At 42.3% G+C, this 16,518-nt stretch overlaps 1 protein-coding gene across 1 annotated transcript; it reads left to right on the top strand.

Moving 5' to 3' along the window:
• Positions 1-3,142: 3,142 nt before the first annotated feature.
• On the top strand, positions 3,143-5,023 carry LOC109561809 (ras-related protein Rap-1b-like). Its single transcript, XM_070793187.1, has one exon. The coding sequence runs from the start codon at positions 3,245-3,247 to the stop codon at positions 3,797-3,799; it is 555 nt and encodes a 184-aa protein (XP_070649288.1). The 5' UTR covers positions 3,143-3,244; the 3' UTR covers positions 3,800-5,023.
• Positions 5,024-16,518: the final 11,495 nt, after the last annotated feature.

The following is a 16,518-nucleotide window of genomic DNA, read 5'->3' as shown; positions in this document are numbered from 1 at the left end:
TCCCGAGAAAACCGTCGATCAAAAGGCGCACGCACCCGACGAATGCCGCAGCACTGCTTCTGTTTCGGAGTCCTGGCTCGCTCCGCTCACAGCAAGACAGACCGATGGGGTTGTGGCAAGGAAGAGACTTCAATAGAGGAGCCAGCTGAGCAAGAAGATGGCAGGCTAGCACCTTGATAACCATCTTGTCAGGGCTTGGTTGCCAGGTTCTTTTATGGATCAGAGATGAGGGGGAAGGTGAGGGAAAAAAAAAAGACTATTCAATCCTTGCAAATATCGCCTAGAATGGCGAGCCTCAGGCAGGGGAACGTGTTAGTTTCACTTCCTTAGAGTCTTTCACAGGTGGGCAGCTTGGGTTATTTCCCTGAAGAAAGCCTTTATGTATATTTATAATAACAAAAAAGGATTAACGTCACAGAAGCAGATCCAGTGTAAATTTAAAATTAACCCTTCCTGGTAACAAATCCCCCGTCTCAGTGTCCATCCCACCATTTTGTGGGAGAAGGGGGGCCGTTTTGCTTGTCAGATGGGTCTTCCTGGAGTGCCTGCCGTTGGTGCCGGTGTTTTTAAATGTTAAGACTTGCCTTCCTTTGTTCCTCTTGGAAAAGTGCCTACTTTACATCTGTAGACTTAGAAATATTTAACTTTAAACATAAGAGGCAGCATCTCAAGTTAAGAAATTTATCACTTTTCTATGCATGGGAAGACGCAAGAGTCAGGGCTGATTAAATCTATTTAATATGTCTTAGCTAACTGGGGCCTGTCATCCTGCTTTCAGAGTCTCCTCAAGGTTCCTCCACTCCACAGTGGGTGGAGTGGCTGCAGTCTAAGGACTGCCAGGGGGATGGCATTCCCCTTTCTCAGGGCACAAGGGCTCCACTGAAGGGCTGCAATTGCTGATTCCGTTTCTCAGGCCTTCCCCTCTGGCTCATGAATGACCATTACTGGGAAACATTTCATGATCAAAGTTTGTCCCAAGGCACTGGGAGCTTCATTCCAGTTCAGTCAAAAAGTTCTTGATTTTTTCACTCCAGGTGTTAAGTTTTGGACCAGCTTCCACCAATAATTAAAATTCTCTGTATTCTGTCTAATTATAATCCAGGAGACATTTTCCCTCATTGCTTCTTCCCATACCAAGAACCACACTATTACAATTATTTCTTCTAAAATGTTTAGTCATAGAAGTTTTGTTGGAGGCCTGATTTACACACTGGTTACTGTAAGAGACAACAATCTTACAAATTAGAGAGGATGTAAGTAATGCAGACAAGGACATAGAGCAGCATAGACACGAAGCATGATTTGAAAACAAAGAGCAAATTTAACTAATGATTAGTATAACTAGCTATAATCCATTTATAATAATAGAGTGGCCAAAGGAACTATAATTGACTTAATGAGGTATCTGCAATTTCATTGTACTGAAATTGCCACACACTCTTAACTCACAGCTTAATCTTTGAAACAAGCATATGTTACTGGCAGAATCAACCAAATAGAGAGAAAAAGATAAGTGTTCCAAAAGACATAATCTACCAAACTATTTATTGCAAGTCATAATGAATTGAAGAAGTTTTTCTTACATCTGGGAAACACAGATTTAAACCAATAATTCTTTCAGATAGAAACCATAATATTACAATCATGCTTACCAGTTTACTCAGTTCTATGTAACTAATCCTTTTTGTTAAACAGCTTCATGAAGTCCTCAGGTTTCTCAATATAATGCTTCAATTCTTTTTTTACTCAGCTCAGTATTATGTTCTGAAAGTTAGAAACTTTAAGTCCTTTTCATAAATCTTGAAGAGGAAACATTTTGCAAAGGCATTAGACTGAAACCATCACCAAGTACGGTGACACAGATGGTCACCATACATTACCAGATGGTCAACACTGAAATCATACTGATTATATTCTTTGCAGCCAAAGATGGAGAAGCTCTATAAAGTCAGCAAAAACAAGATGGGGAGTTGACTGTGGCTCAGATCATGAACTTCTTATTGCAAAATTCAGACTTAAATTGAAGAAAGTAGGGAAAACCACTAGACCATTCAGATATGACCTAAATCAAATCCCTTATGATTATACAGTGGATGTGAAAAATAGATTAAAGGAATTAGATTGAATAAGACAGAGTCCCTGTAACTATAGATGGAGGTTCGTGACACTGTACAGGAAGCAGTGATCAAGATCATCCCCAAGAAAAAGAAATGCAAAAAGGCAAAATGGTTGTCTGAGGAGGCCTTACAAATAGCTGAGAAAAGAAGAGAAGCTAAAGGCAAAGGAGAAAAGGAAAGATTCAAATGCATCCCATTTAAATGCAGAGTTCCAAATAGCACAGCAAGATAAGAAAGCCTTCCTCAGTGATCAATGCAAAGAAATAGAGGAAAACAATAGAATGGGAAAGACTAGGAATCTCTTCAAGAAAATTAGAGATAGGAAGGGAACATTTCATGCATAGATGGGCACAATAAAGGACAGAAATGGTATGGGCCTAACAGAAGCAGACGATATTAAAAGAGGTGGCAAGAATACACAGAAGAAGTATACAAAAAAGATCTTCATGACCCAGATAACCACAATGGTGTGATCACCTATCTAGAGCCAGACATCCTGGAATGAGAAGTCAAGTGGGCCTTAGGAAACATCATTACCAACAAAGCTAGTGGAGGTGATGGAATTCCAGTTGAGTTATTTCAGATCCTAAAAGATGATGCTGTGAAAGTGCTGCATTCAATATGCCAGCAAATTTGAAAAACTCAGCAATGGCTACAGGACTGGAAAAGGTCAGTTTTCATTCCAAACCCAAAGAAAGGAAATGCCAAAGAATGTTCAACTAACGCACAATTGTACTTATCTCACACGCTAGCAAAGTAATGCTCAAAATTCTCTGAGCCAGGCTTCAATAGTATATGAACTGTGAACTTCCAGATGTTCAAGCTGGATTTAGAAAAGGCAGAGGAACCAGAGATCAAATGGCCAACATCCGCTGAATCATCAAAAAAACAAGAGAGTTCCAGAAAAACATCTTCTTCTGCTTTATCAACTACACAAAAGGCTTTGACTGTGTGGATCACAACAAACTGGAAAATTCTTCAAGAGATGTGAATACCAGGGCGGCGGCAGCGGTAGCGGCAGGACCGCCGTGGTGCCGGGAGCAGCAACTCGGAGGGAGCGTGAGGCGACGCTGGCTGCAGGCACCCGGTGACAGCGCGAGAGGTACTAGTTTTTACAAGTTTGCACCATGCGTGAGTATAAGCTAGTCGTTCTTGGCTCGGGAGGCGTTGGAAAATCTGCTCTGACTGTACAGTTTGTTCAAGGAATTTTTGTTGAAAAATATGATCCTACGATAGAAGATTCTTATAGAAAGCAAGTTGAAGTAGATGCACAGCAGTGTATGCTTGAAATCTTGGATACTGCAGGAACGGAACAATTCACAGCAATGAGGGATTTGTACATGAAAAATGGACAAGGCTTTGCGTTAGTTTATTCCATCACAGCACAGTCCACATTTAATGATTTACAAGATCTGAGAGAACAGATTCTTCGAGTTAAAGACACAGATGATGTTCCAATGATTCTGGTTGGTAGTAAGTGTGACTTGGAAGATGAAAGAGTTGTAGGAAAGGAACAAGGTCAAAATCTAGCAAGACAGTGGAACAACTGTGCATTCTTAGAATCCTCTGCAAAATCAAAAATAAATGTTAATGAGATCTTTTATGACCTAGCGCGACAAATTAACAGAAAAACTCCAGTGCCTGGGAAGGCCCGCAAAAAGTCGTCATGTCAGCTGCTTTAATATATTAATGCATTGTAGCTCTGAGCCAGGTCTGAAGAACTGTTGCCCAATTCAACAGTGCCAGCATTCCAACTTTGTTAAACCTACCAACATCTTAAATGGACTTTCTGTGGTGGTACCCTTTAAGAGGCGGATGAAAACTACTACATCAGTTTGCACATTCTAATCACTTTCCAGTATCACAGAGAGATTTTTACTTATATAATAGTCCTAGAGTATGCAGCTGGTAAAACCAGAGGCTACAATCCAATATTACTGCTAAGAGACATTTTTCATCCACCAATGTTGTACATGTATGAAAATGGTGTACTATATACTTTAACACACCCCATACTTTGTATTGGAGAGTACAATAATGTAAATCCTAAAAGCACCACTATTTTAGCATAATAAAAGAAAGTCCAAAGAGCTCCTATATAGACTACTCCAGATAACTTTGCTTCTTTGATACTTGTAGCTTATTGTAATTTTTTTTAAGAAATTCAAGGTCATTATCATTGTCTTGTACAAATAAGCGCTTTGATTAACACAGCTATATAGTTTTTTTAATTTTTAAAAAACCTGTGGAGACAGTGATCTTGTCTTTAAAATATGATAGTCCTTTCAGTATAATGTCTTAGATTAAAGACGTTGCCTTTAATATCTGTTGGGAAGGAAATGTCCAGACTTTTCAAATCTTTTATTATATGCTTCCTTTTTTGTTTACATAGGGAACAATGTTTATAGTTGTGTGTACAGTGGGGGTCTACAACAAGAAGTGTATATTTTCAAACACTTTTTTAATGATTTAACAATTTTTGTAAATCATTTTCAGGCTTCTGCAGCTGTAGATTCTCACTGTGAATCCCCTGCTTGCTCATGCATAAGTGTATTTGCAATACCAAATACACAGGTTTAGTCTTTTTGCCTGTTAGTGATTGTTTCCCATGTGTAACGTTTTGGTTGAGATGTTAAATGGTGGAAGAGTACTGTGGATGTGAATGTGGGGAGTAATTTTAATCATGTGTAATTGGTCACAAGGCCTAAGTTGCGGTAACTATTGCTGTTTTATTTAACAATGCCTTGTTGCTTTGTATGCATTAACTTTTGGGTGTAAAGATTGTGTGTCTATCCAACAGGGAGCCACAGTATTTAAATTGACCAACCTAATGTTACAACTACTTTTGAGGTGGCCAAATGTAAACTAAAAGCCTTAATTAAAGTGGTGCAATTTTGTATAACTTAGCATCAGTAGTTCAATAAATTTGGATTGCCGTGCAAGGGCTTGCGTTATAATTACTTGCCACTTGAATGTGTTTTGTGTAATGTTTAACAGTGCTAGTTAAATAAATATGGGTTTAACTTCTTTTTAAATGTGAAAAAAAAAAAAAAGAGAGAGAGATGTGAATACCAGACCACCTGACCTGCCTCCTGAGAAATCTCTATGCAGGTTAGGAAGCAACATTGGGAAAGGAGTATGTCAAGGCTGTATAATATCACCCTGCTTATTTAACTTCTATGCAGAGTATATCACACGAAATGCCAGACTGGACGAAGCACAGAGTGTCTCATTCCTAATTTCCGCCCTGAACTCCTTTCCGGGGTGTTGAAGGCCAGCAGCTTCAGTCACCATGATTTAATCTTTGTACAAGTAGATGGCAGAGCCCCTTCAGGTCATAAATCTGACTACAGATGGGGGCATTACATAACTGTTTTGTCACATACTTGGTGATGTAAGGGACAAAACTTTTTTTTTAATTTTTAAAAATTTATTTTAATTGGAGTATAATTACTTTACAATATTGTGGTGGTTTTTACCATACATCAACATGAATCAGCCATGGGTGTACATGTGTTCCCCCATCCTGAACCCCCCACCCCACCTCCCCTTCCCCCATTCCTCTGGGTTGTCCCAGAGCACCGGCCTTGACTGCCCTGCTTCATGCATTGAACTTGCACTGGTCATCTGTTTTACCTATGGTAATATACATGTTTTAATGCTATTTTCTCAAATCATCCCACCGTCGCCTTCTCCCATGGCGTCCAAAAGTCTTTTTACATCTGTGTCTCTTTTGCTGCTTGCATATAGGGTCATCGTTACCATCTTTCTAAATTCCATATATATGCATTAATATACTGTATTGGTGTTTCTCTTTCTGACTTACTTCACTCTGTATAATAGGCTCGGGACAACACTTTTGAAACAGGCAATATAGGTAGCAATAAGGTCATCAGTAAGAGCTTAAGTCAAGAACTTCCCTTATGTGTAGCCCAGTATATACCTAAGTCATCTGCCTTAGCTTGTTCCACACCAAACCTTATTTTTTAGGGAAACTATATACTGGCGTTGTCCATAAGGCACCCAGCCTAGCTTTCTAGTGTTATTAGACTGATTATCCTTTGTATGATTTAATTGCTCCCAGTATGGAGGAGACTTTAAATAGGTGCAAAGTTTAGCTCCTGCAGAGTTGGGGGGCAGGAAAGCAAACTTAATTATAGATATGCAGAATTAGGAGTGGCTAAAGTAAAAAAAAAAAAAAAAGCCAACTAGGAATGTTCAGGGCTGCTCACTGTTCCCTTTATCTTCTTTGCTCTCAGGAAGCAGAAAGAGAAAAACTCATTTCTTTTTTCTTTTTTACTGCAACAAATTCCTCTTTTTCCCCTTTTCACTGCAACACAAGTACCTTAGGACCCAGCAGTCCCACACATGAGCATAATCCCAGAGAAAATAAAAAATTTAAAAGACATGGGAACCCCTGCAATCTCAGCCCAACAAGGTACAATAGTCAAGTCTGTGAAGCAAGCTAAATGTAGAAATTACATATGAATGGAAACAGGAGATGGGGCATATGTACACAATGTAATATTTCTCAACAATAAGAAAGTAGGAAATAATGCTAAGTCCGGCCACAGGAAATAAAGTAGCGGTGATCATTCCAAGTGAAGTAAGGGAGACAGGGAAAGACAAGTATCATAATGATATCACCTCTAGGTATAATCTAAAAATGGATACAAATTAAGTTCTTTCCCAAAGAAATACAGCCTAATGGATTTAGAAAAGAAACTTCTGGTCACCAAGAAAATCAAGCTGCATTAGATTGAAAAGGAAAAAAAAAAAACCCACAAGATTGTAATTCACCTATATACTCCAGTTCAAATCATAGGGTAAAAACAGAAAAATATGGAAGAGAAATGCTGATTCTATTCCCCTGAGGCCATAAGTGACCTGGGCTGGTGTCACATCCCTGGAGCCTGATTGGCTTGGGACCAAGGCCGGAGTGTCCTGGGGCTGAGGGAATTGGGAGCATGTGCAGGGAGTGTTCCTCCACAATGGACCTGGAGTGTCTCTTGCCCTCTGCAGAGACCCCAAGCTTCAGAAACAAGTGGGAGAAATTAAGAGTTTGGAGTTAATATAGTCACAGTAATATACATCAAATACATGATTAAAAAGTAACTACTGAATAGCATAAGACAGTTGATGAACACATCGTAATCACCCATACGGGAAAGTAAACACAAAGAAAATAAATGAATGCCTACCCATAACTGAATCGTGTATCTGTACAACTGAAACAAACACACCAGAAATCAACAATATTCCAACATAAAATAACAAGGAAATTACTGGGGAAAAAAAGAAGAGTGGGACATGAAGAAGTGCTGCTCCCTTGTGGCCTTTTAATTTAACAACACCATGAAAAGCAGAGCTGCTGGGCATTTAATATGCACAAACATCAGGGGGCTCTAAGTAAAAAATACCTGCCTTCAAGAATAGCCTAGGTGTCACTGAAAAAAAATTCAAAACAGGGCAGATGTTCAAGTGGCCAATTTCAAGAGGTAAGTTTAACTCACACCCTTTAAAAGAACCACATGAAAAGATGTCAACATCATTAAATATTAGACATGCAAATTAAAACTACAATGAGGTATTTCCTCACATGGTTCACAGTGACTCTTGTCCAAAAGTTGACAAACAATACGTGCTGGAGAAAGTGTGAAGAAAAGGGAACCCTCCCACACTGTTAGTGAAAAGGTGAAAATCACTACGGATGCTGACTGCAGCCATGAAATTAAAAGACGCTTACTCCTTGGAAGGAAAGCTATGACCAACCTAGACAGCATATTGAAAAGCAAAGACATTACTTTGCCAACAAAGGTCCATCTAGTCAAGGCTATGGTTTTTCCACTGGCCATGTATGGATGTGAGATTTGGCTGTGAAGAAAGCTGAGCACCGAAGAATTGATGCTTTTGAACTGTGGTGTTGGAGAAGACTCTTAATCCCTTGGACTGCAAGGAGATCCAGCCAGTCCATTCTAAAGGAGATCAGTCATGAGTGTTCATTGGAAGGACTCATATTGAAGCTGAAACTCCAGTACTTTGGCCACTAAGGACCCTGAAGCTGGGAAAGATTAAAGACAGGAGAAAAAGGGGATGACAGAGGATGAGATGGTTGGATGGCATCACTGACTCAATGGACATGAGTTTGGGTAAACTTCAGGAGTTGGTGATGGACAGGGAGGCCTGGCGTGCTGCAGTCCATGGGGTTGCAAAGTGTCGGACACGACTGAGCGACTGAACTGAACTGTGAAGAACAGTGTGCAGGGTTTTTAAGAAATGATCATGAGAATGAAATTAGAATAGTGCCTAACAGCATGCACAAAAGTAAACTCCAAACAGATTCAAGACCTAAATAAAAGCACAGATAATGGGAAACTCTTAAGGGAAAAAGCAGAACACACTTTGACATAAAATGCAGCAAGTTTTTCTTTGACCCATCTCTTAGAATCATGAAAAATAAAACAAATAAATCAGACCTAACTCCCCTTAAAAGCGCTGGCACATCAGAGGAAACCATAAACACAACGAAAAGACAAAGCTCACAATGGAACTAATATGTGCAAACAAAGACACACACGAGGAACTTCTCTCCAAAACATACAAACCGCTTATTCACCTCAATATCAAAGAAACAACCCAGCCAACCAGGGGCACAAGATTTAAATGGATCTTTCTCCAAAGAAGACATAGAGATAACCAAGAAGCACATGAAAAGACACTCAGCATCTGTAAATATTAGAGAACTGTGAATCAGAAGTGGCATCACCTCACACACGTCAGAATGGTCAGCATAGAAAATCTACAATAAATGCTGGAGAGGTAATAGAGGAGAAGAACCCTCCTCCCTGTTGGTGGGAATGAAAGTCAGTAAATCCACAAAGGAGAACAGGACAAAGGGTCATGAAAACCTAAACAGAGAACTACCATCAGTTCAGTTCAGTCACTCAGTCGTGTCCGACTCTCTGTGACCCCATGAATCGCAGCACGCCAGGCCTCCCTGTCCATCACCAACTCCCGGAGTTCACTCAGACTCACGTCCACTGAGTCAGTGATGCCATCCAGCCATCTCATCCTCTGTCATCCCCTCCTCCTCCTGCCCCCAATCCCTCCCGGCATCAGAGTCTTTTCCAATGAGTCAACTCTTTGCATGAGGTGGCCAAAGTATTGGAGTTTCAGCTTCAGCATCATTCCCTCCAAAGAAATTCAATATCACAGTAATCTAAGTCTATGCCCCAACCAGTAACACTGAAGAAGCTGAAGTTGAACAGTTTTATGAAGACCTACAAGACCTTTTAGAACTAACACCCAAAAAAGATGTCCTTTTCATTATAGGGCTCTGGAAGGCAATAGTAGGAAGTCAAGAAACACCTGGAGTAACAGGCAAATTTGACCTTGGAATACAGAATGAAGCAGGGCAAAGACTAATAGAGTTTTGCCAAGAAAATGCACTGGTCATAGCAAACACCCTCTTCCAACAACACAAGAGAAGACTCTACACATGGATATCACCAGATGGTCAACACTGAAATCAGATTGAGAAGTACCATAGGACCCAGCAGTCCCATTCCTGGGTACAGATCCACAGAAAACCAAAATTTTAAAAGACAGGTACACCGCAATGCTCATGGCAGCACTATGCACAAGAGGCAAGACACAGATGAAGCCTAAGTGAGTAAGGACAGATGAATGGGTAAGCGAGGTGGGGTACACACACACAGAGCAATGTCACTCAGCCGTAAGGAGGGTGACATCACGCCATGCCCAGCAACAAGGAAGGAAGTAGAGATGATCATACTAAGTGATGTAAGGAAGACAAAGGAAGACAAGTATCATATGATACCTCTTGAAGGTGGATTCTAAAAATGGATACAAATTAACTTTTCTACCAAACAGAAACAGCCTCAGGACATAGCAAACTGCCTTATGGTTACCAAAAGGGAAAGGCGGTGGGCAAAGGAAACGAGAAGTTGGAGATGAACATATACACATGATTCTTTGTAAAATAATCAACAAGAACCCACAGTAGGACAAGGACCCCTACTCAACACTGAATAATAAACTATATGGGAAGAGAACCCAAAAAAGAACATGTACACATATACACAATGGAATATTACTCAGTTATTTTTTAAAAAAACGTATTTGAATCCGTTCTAATGAGCCTATTATACAGAGTGAAGCAAGTCAGAAAGAAAAACACAAATACAGTATGTTAATGCATATATATGGAATTTAGAAAGATGGTAATGATGACCCTAAATGAAGACAGCAAAAGAGACACAGAGGTAAAGAACAGACTTTTGGACTCTGTGGGAGAAGGCAAGGGTGGGATGATTTGAAACATGTATATTACCATATGTGAAATAGATCACCAGTCCAAGTTCAATGCATGAAACAGGGCGCTCAAAGCCAGTGCACTGGGATGACCCTGAGGGATGGGATGGGGAGGGAGGGGCGTTCAGGATGTGGGACATGTGTACACCCATGGCTGATTCATGTCAATGTATGGCAAAAACCACTACAATATTATAAAGTAATTAGCCTCCAATTAAAATAAAGAAATAAAAAATAAAAGAACATGTACACGGCTATGCGTGAGTGGATCATGTTGCTGTACACCTGAAACAAAAAGCAAACACTCTCTACAACATTGTAAGTCACATCTACACCAGTACAAAATACAAATTACAAAGAGAGAATGCTGACGCTATTCCCTTCAGGCTTAGTGACCTGGGCTGCTGCCACATCCCTGAAGCTTAGGCAGGCTGAGTGTCTTGGGTGAAAGGTCTTGGGGCTGAGGGAGGCTGGGAGGATGTGCCAGTCAATGAGCCCTGTCCCATGGACTGGTGTGTCTCCCCTCCGCACCGGCCCACAGCCTCCAGATCCTGGCAGTTTCGCTGCAGTAGGCGCAGTGAAACTATACCTACTGCACCCAAAGGATGTGGAGCTTCTGGGCTGGAAGAGCTGTGAAAAGCCCCCTGGGCTGCGTGTCTCCAGGTGATGGGGTTCCCACCTTCAGCTTCCTTCCTTAGGGTCACCCCACCTATGGTGAAAGCCCCCTCCACAGAGTGGTGCTGCAGGAGCTGGGATGTGTCCAGGGCAGAGGGGGAAGGAAGGAAGAAGGAGTGGGACGCAAGCCTGGGGTGTTTCTTCTAGCACATTCCACTCTAATTGACAATCCAGGAACAGGACTTTCCCTAAGGCTCTGGTTCCCCCAGTAACCAGGGAGGGGCATAAAGACATGTCGCCGCCTTGTGGCCACTTCCCACAACAACAACTTTGAAACCTTTGCTCACAGGTACTTAATATTCACTAGACTTGAGGGCTGTAAGTGAAAAACACCTGCCTTCAAGAAATGTCCTAGGGGCGGACAACAGAAAAATATTAAAAACAGAGCAGGCGTTCAAGAAGCTGATTTTAATAAGTAAGTTTAACTCACACTGTTTTAAAAAATCACATGTAATGATGTCAACATCGCTAAATATGAGAGAAATGCAAATCAAAACTTCAAGGAGATATCACCTCACACCAGTCAGAATGGCCATAGATGGAAATTCTACAAACAATAATTGCTGGAGAGGGTGTACAGCAAAGGGAACCCTCCTATACAGATGCTGGGAATGGAAATTGGGAGCAGCCACTGGAGGGCACCGGGCAGGTTCCTTAGCCTCTCAGGAAAATGAGAATGAAATCAGAATGCTCCCTAACACCATACACAAAAATAAATTCCAAATAGATTAAAGATCTAAATAAAAGGACAGATACTATGAAACTCTTAAGGAAAAGAGCACACGCCTTGGCATAAAATGCAAGTTCTTTTTTGATCCACTTCATAGAATCATGAAAATAAAACAAAAATAAACAAATGGGACATAATAAACATTAAAAGCATCTACACAGCAAAGGAAACCATCAGTGAAAGAAAAACACAACCCTAGGAATGGAAAAAAAATTCTTGCAAAGATACCTATAGGGAATTTCTCTTCAACACACACAAACCACTGCTGCCTGCTAAGTCACTTCAGTCGTGTCCAACTCTGTGCGACTCCATGGACGGCAGCCCACCAGGCTCCCCCGTCCCTGGGATTCTCCAGGCATGAACACTGGAGTGGGTTGCCATTTCCTTCTCCAGTGCATGAAAGTGAAAAGTGAAAGGGAGGTCGCTCAGTCATGTCTGACTCTTAGCGACCCCATGGACTGCAGCCTACCAGGCTCCTCCATCCATGGGATTTTCCAGGTAAGAGTAATGGAGTGGGGTGGCATTGCCCTCTCCATACAAACCACTAGTACAGCTCAATATCAAAAAAAAAAAAAAAAAAAAGCAAACAACCCAATAAAAAATTGGCCAAAGAATAAATGCACATTTCTCCAAAGAAGTCATCAAGATGGCCATAAGGCACATGAAACGAGGCTCAGCATTACTAGTTCTTAGAGAAAGGCAAGTCAAATGTACAATGGGGTACCACCTCACATTGATCTGAATGGCCACATCGAAAACCCTACAACAATAAAGTCTGCAGAGGGTGTGGGGAAAAGGGAACCCTCCTACACTGTTGGGGGGAATGTAAGTCAGTACACCGACTAGGGACAACATTATGGAGGTTCTTAAAAAACTAAACATAGATGTACCCAATGACCCAGCACCCCATACCTAGGCACAGATCCAGAGGAAGTCAAAATTTAAAAAGACACCTGTACCCAACAATCATGGCAGCGCTAGGTACAATAACCAAGACACGGTAGCAACTTAAATGTACAAGGACAGATGAATGAAGACAGAAAATGGGGTACATGTACACAATGCAATATTATTCAGACATAAAGAAGCATGAAATAATCCCATTTCCAGTTACCAGGAAGAAACTAGAGATAATCATGCTAAGTGTAGTGCATGAGATAGAGAAAGACAAGTATAAGATATTACTTCCTGTGGAATCTAAACAAATAAACTCCTTTACAAAAATGAAACAGTCTCATAGACTTAGAATAGAAACTCACGGTTACCAAAAAAAGAAAGGCGGAGGGACAGGGAGTAATTAGCTGGTTCAGATAACCTTAAAACAGATGCTAAAGGGCTCATAATAGTCACAAGTCCAAGAGGGCTGTAAATGACACCTGCCCTCAAGAAATGTCCTGGGAAAAAATTCCAAACAGGGTCAACTTTCAAGAAGCCAGACTGAAGAGGTAAACTGTTCTCACAAGATGTAAAAATCATAATAAAAGCACATGGAAAGATAGTCCGCATCAGTAATTATTAAGTCAATACCAAACAAAACTATGAGGTACCACCTCACTGGCTCCAGCGGTCATCATCGAAAAGATCTACAAAGAATAATTACTGCTGAGAATGTACAGAGAATAAAATTCTCCCACAGTCTTGGTGGGAATGTAAATGGTGAAGCCACGATGGGAAACAGCACAGAGGTTCCTTGAAACACTAAACACAGAGGTATCGTACGATCCTGCAATCCCATTCCTTGGCTTAGGTCCAGAGAAAATCACTTTCAAAATGACACACGCACCTGGATTTTCAGGGCAGCACTATTACAATAGCCAAGACACAGAATCCACCAAAATGTCCACTGACAGAGAAATGAAGACTCTGCGGTACAGCTACACACTGGGATGCTGCTCAGCCCTAACACAGAACAAAATAACAATACTGGCAGCAGCTTTGATATATCAAGAAATTATCATTTGACAAATACTTTTCAGAGAGAAAAGGACAAATATCCTAAGATTTCATGTTCAGGTGGAATCTATAAGTTCACACCAATGAACTAATTTACAAAATAGAAAAAGACACACAGACTGAGAAAATCAAATTATGATTATCAAAAGAAGATTAGAAGGGACAGATAAATTAAAAGCTTGGGATGAAAATATATACACTAATATATATCAAGTTGATAATGAAAAAGGACCTACTGAATAGAACTGGAGACTCTACTGAACAAAGAATAAATATATATCTGTGTATAATTGAATCAAGTTCATGTGCACCTAAAGCGAACAAAACATTGGAAGTCAACTCTACCCCAATATAAAATAACAATAACTTACAAATTAAATGCCACGAGCTCAGTCTAGAGGAGGCCAGACAGTGGTGGCCCTATGAGTTAGATACGTGACATGCTACGATATCAATATGACGCCACTGAAGGTTCTCTTTTACTCAGCAGAACACAGAGCAGCAACTCACTCAAAGGTGCCTGACCTCATGTGAATGCAGCTGTATGAAGAGAGGAAAAAGGACCACAGGCTAATCAGGGCAACACCCTCAATTCAGATGTTGGAAACCTCAGATCGGACAAGACACACTGAGGTAGAGCACATATGAGGCCTCCAGGTACAGGATCCAGACCCATGTGGATGGGATGAGACCCACACAGTCCCCAGACCCTGCACCTCGGTCACACATCCAGTCTCCAGGGTGACCCCGCCAGACCCTGCTCCTGGGCTCACACATCCACAGTCTCCAGGGTGATAGCTCAGACCCTGAACCCTGCACCTGAGGTCATATGTCCAGTCTCCAGGGTGATCCCCCCAGACCCCACACCTGAGGTCACGTGTCCACAGTCTCCAGGGTGACCCCCCCAGACCCCACACCTGAGGTCACGTGTCCACAGTCTCCAGGGTGACCCCCCCAGACCCCACACCTGAGGTCACATGTCCACAGTCTCCAGGGTGACCCCGCCAGACCCTGCACCTGAGGTCATATGTCCACAGTCTCCAGGGTGACCCCCCAGCCCTGCACCTGGGGTCACGTGTCCACAGTCTCTAGGGTGACCCCCCCAGACCCCACACCTGAGGTCATATGTCCACAGTCTCTGGGGTGATCCCATCTCCCAGACTTGTACCTGGGGTCACAAGCCCACAGTCTCCAGGGTGACCCCACCTCCCCAGACCCTGCACCTAGGGTCACACATCCACAGTCTCTAGGGTGACGCCCCCTCCCAGACCCTGCATCTGGGGTGGCAAGACCCTTGGTTAGGACACCAGGTGTCTGCTGGTTGGGCCCCTATGGCAGAAACGAGTGAGTTCCTGTAACCTCCTGGTTTGGTAGATAGAAGACTTGGTCAGTCTCCTCCCCCGACACTTGTCCCAAAGAAGTCCTCCTCTTTTCCCTTCAGTTCTATGTAACAGTAATTGTTTTTACAGCTGTCGTGATAATGTTGAACACACTACCTTGGTGCTGGCAGTCTTGGTCTTTTGTTGTCCCACTGAGGTGCTGTGAAAACACCACAGATGCTGGGCTGGAAGGTGAGGGGCAGGTCTGGTCTCTGCTGAGTATGGACAGTCTACTGCAAGGAGAGCACAGCAGCAACCTCACCTGCTGCCCATTAGTTTTTTGCCTGATCCATGTGCCCTGCAATCAATTGCCCAGGTAAACCTGCTCTCTTGTTGTCATGCTCGTGCTGGTGAATTGGAATAATTACCAGGTAGCTCACCTGAGGAGTCTCCAGGAACCCCAGGGATGGGGAACCTCACGGGAGTACAGAGGGACTAGGTACAGGCCTGTATAAAATGATACTGAAAAGCATTAATTCCTAAATGCAAGTGAAGCTCACACGTATCCTTCCCTTTTTCTTAGTTTTGTGTATATGGTCTCCCTCTGCACATGATTTTGACCCACGCAGATGGGGTGAGACACAGTCCCCAGATAGCCCTCCTAACCTGGGGTCACATGTTCCCTTGGTCAGGACACCATGGCTATGGTCGGCGGCAGGCCCCCAATATGTAAACAAGCCAGGTCCATATTGTAAGCTATGGTTTTTCCAATAGTCCTGTATGGATGTGAGAGTTGGACCATAAAGAAGGCTAAGCACCAAAGAACTGATGCTTTCCAGTGGTGCTGGAGAAGACTTTTGAGAGACTTTGGACAGCAAGGAGATCAAACAAGTAAATCCTAAAGGAAATCAACTGTGAATATTCATTGGAAGGACTGATCCTGAAGCTGAAGCTCCAATACTTTGGCCACCTGATGGGAAAAGCTGACTCATTAGAAAAGACCCTGATGCTGGGAAACATTGAAGGCAGGAGGAGAAGGGGATGACAGAGAATGAGATGGCTGGATGGCATCACCAAAGCAACAGCCATGAGTTTGAGCAAACACCAGGAGATAGTGGAGACCAGGGAAGCCTGGTGTGCTGCAGTCCATGGAATCACAAAGAGTCAGACATGACTCAGAGACTGAACAACAACCAGGTAGCCTGCCTGAGGTGTCTCGATGAGCCCCAGGGAAGGTGAACTTGTCAGAGGGAAAGACTAAGAGCCCTACCTCCACACTGACCCCTGGGAGGGCCATGGAACCCCACTCAGAGAACAGCACAATTACCCAGAGAAATCCACCTCAACTCCAGACCCCAGACATCTGAGCACTGACATTCAGACACAGGCA

The sequence above is a fragment of the Bos indicus genome, chromosome 7 (assembly GCF_029378745.1).
Source record: "Bos indicus isolate NIAB-ARS_2022 breed Sahiwal x Tharparkar chromosome 7, NIAB-ARS_B.indTharparkar_mat_pri_1.0, whole genome shotgun sequence".
Classification (NCBI taxonomy): Eukaryota; Metazoa; Chordata; class Mammalia; order Artiodactyla; family Bovidae; genus Bos; species Bos indicus.
The sequence above is the reverse complement of the archived record's forward strand: the minus strand, read 5'-3'. Positions and strand labels throughout refer to the sequence as shown.

Excerpts from the sequence above, each read along its gene's own strand:
- LOC109561809 (XM_070793187.1), top strand. The coding sequence starts at position 3,245 with ATGCGTGAGTATAAGCTAGTCGTTCTTGGCTCGGGAGGCGTTGGAAAA.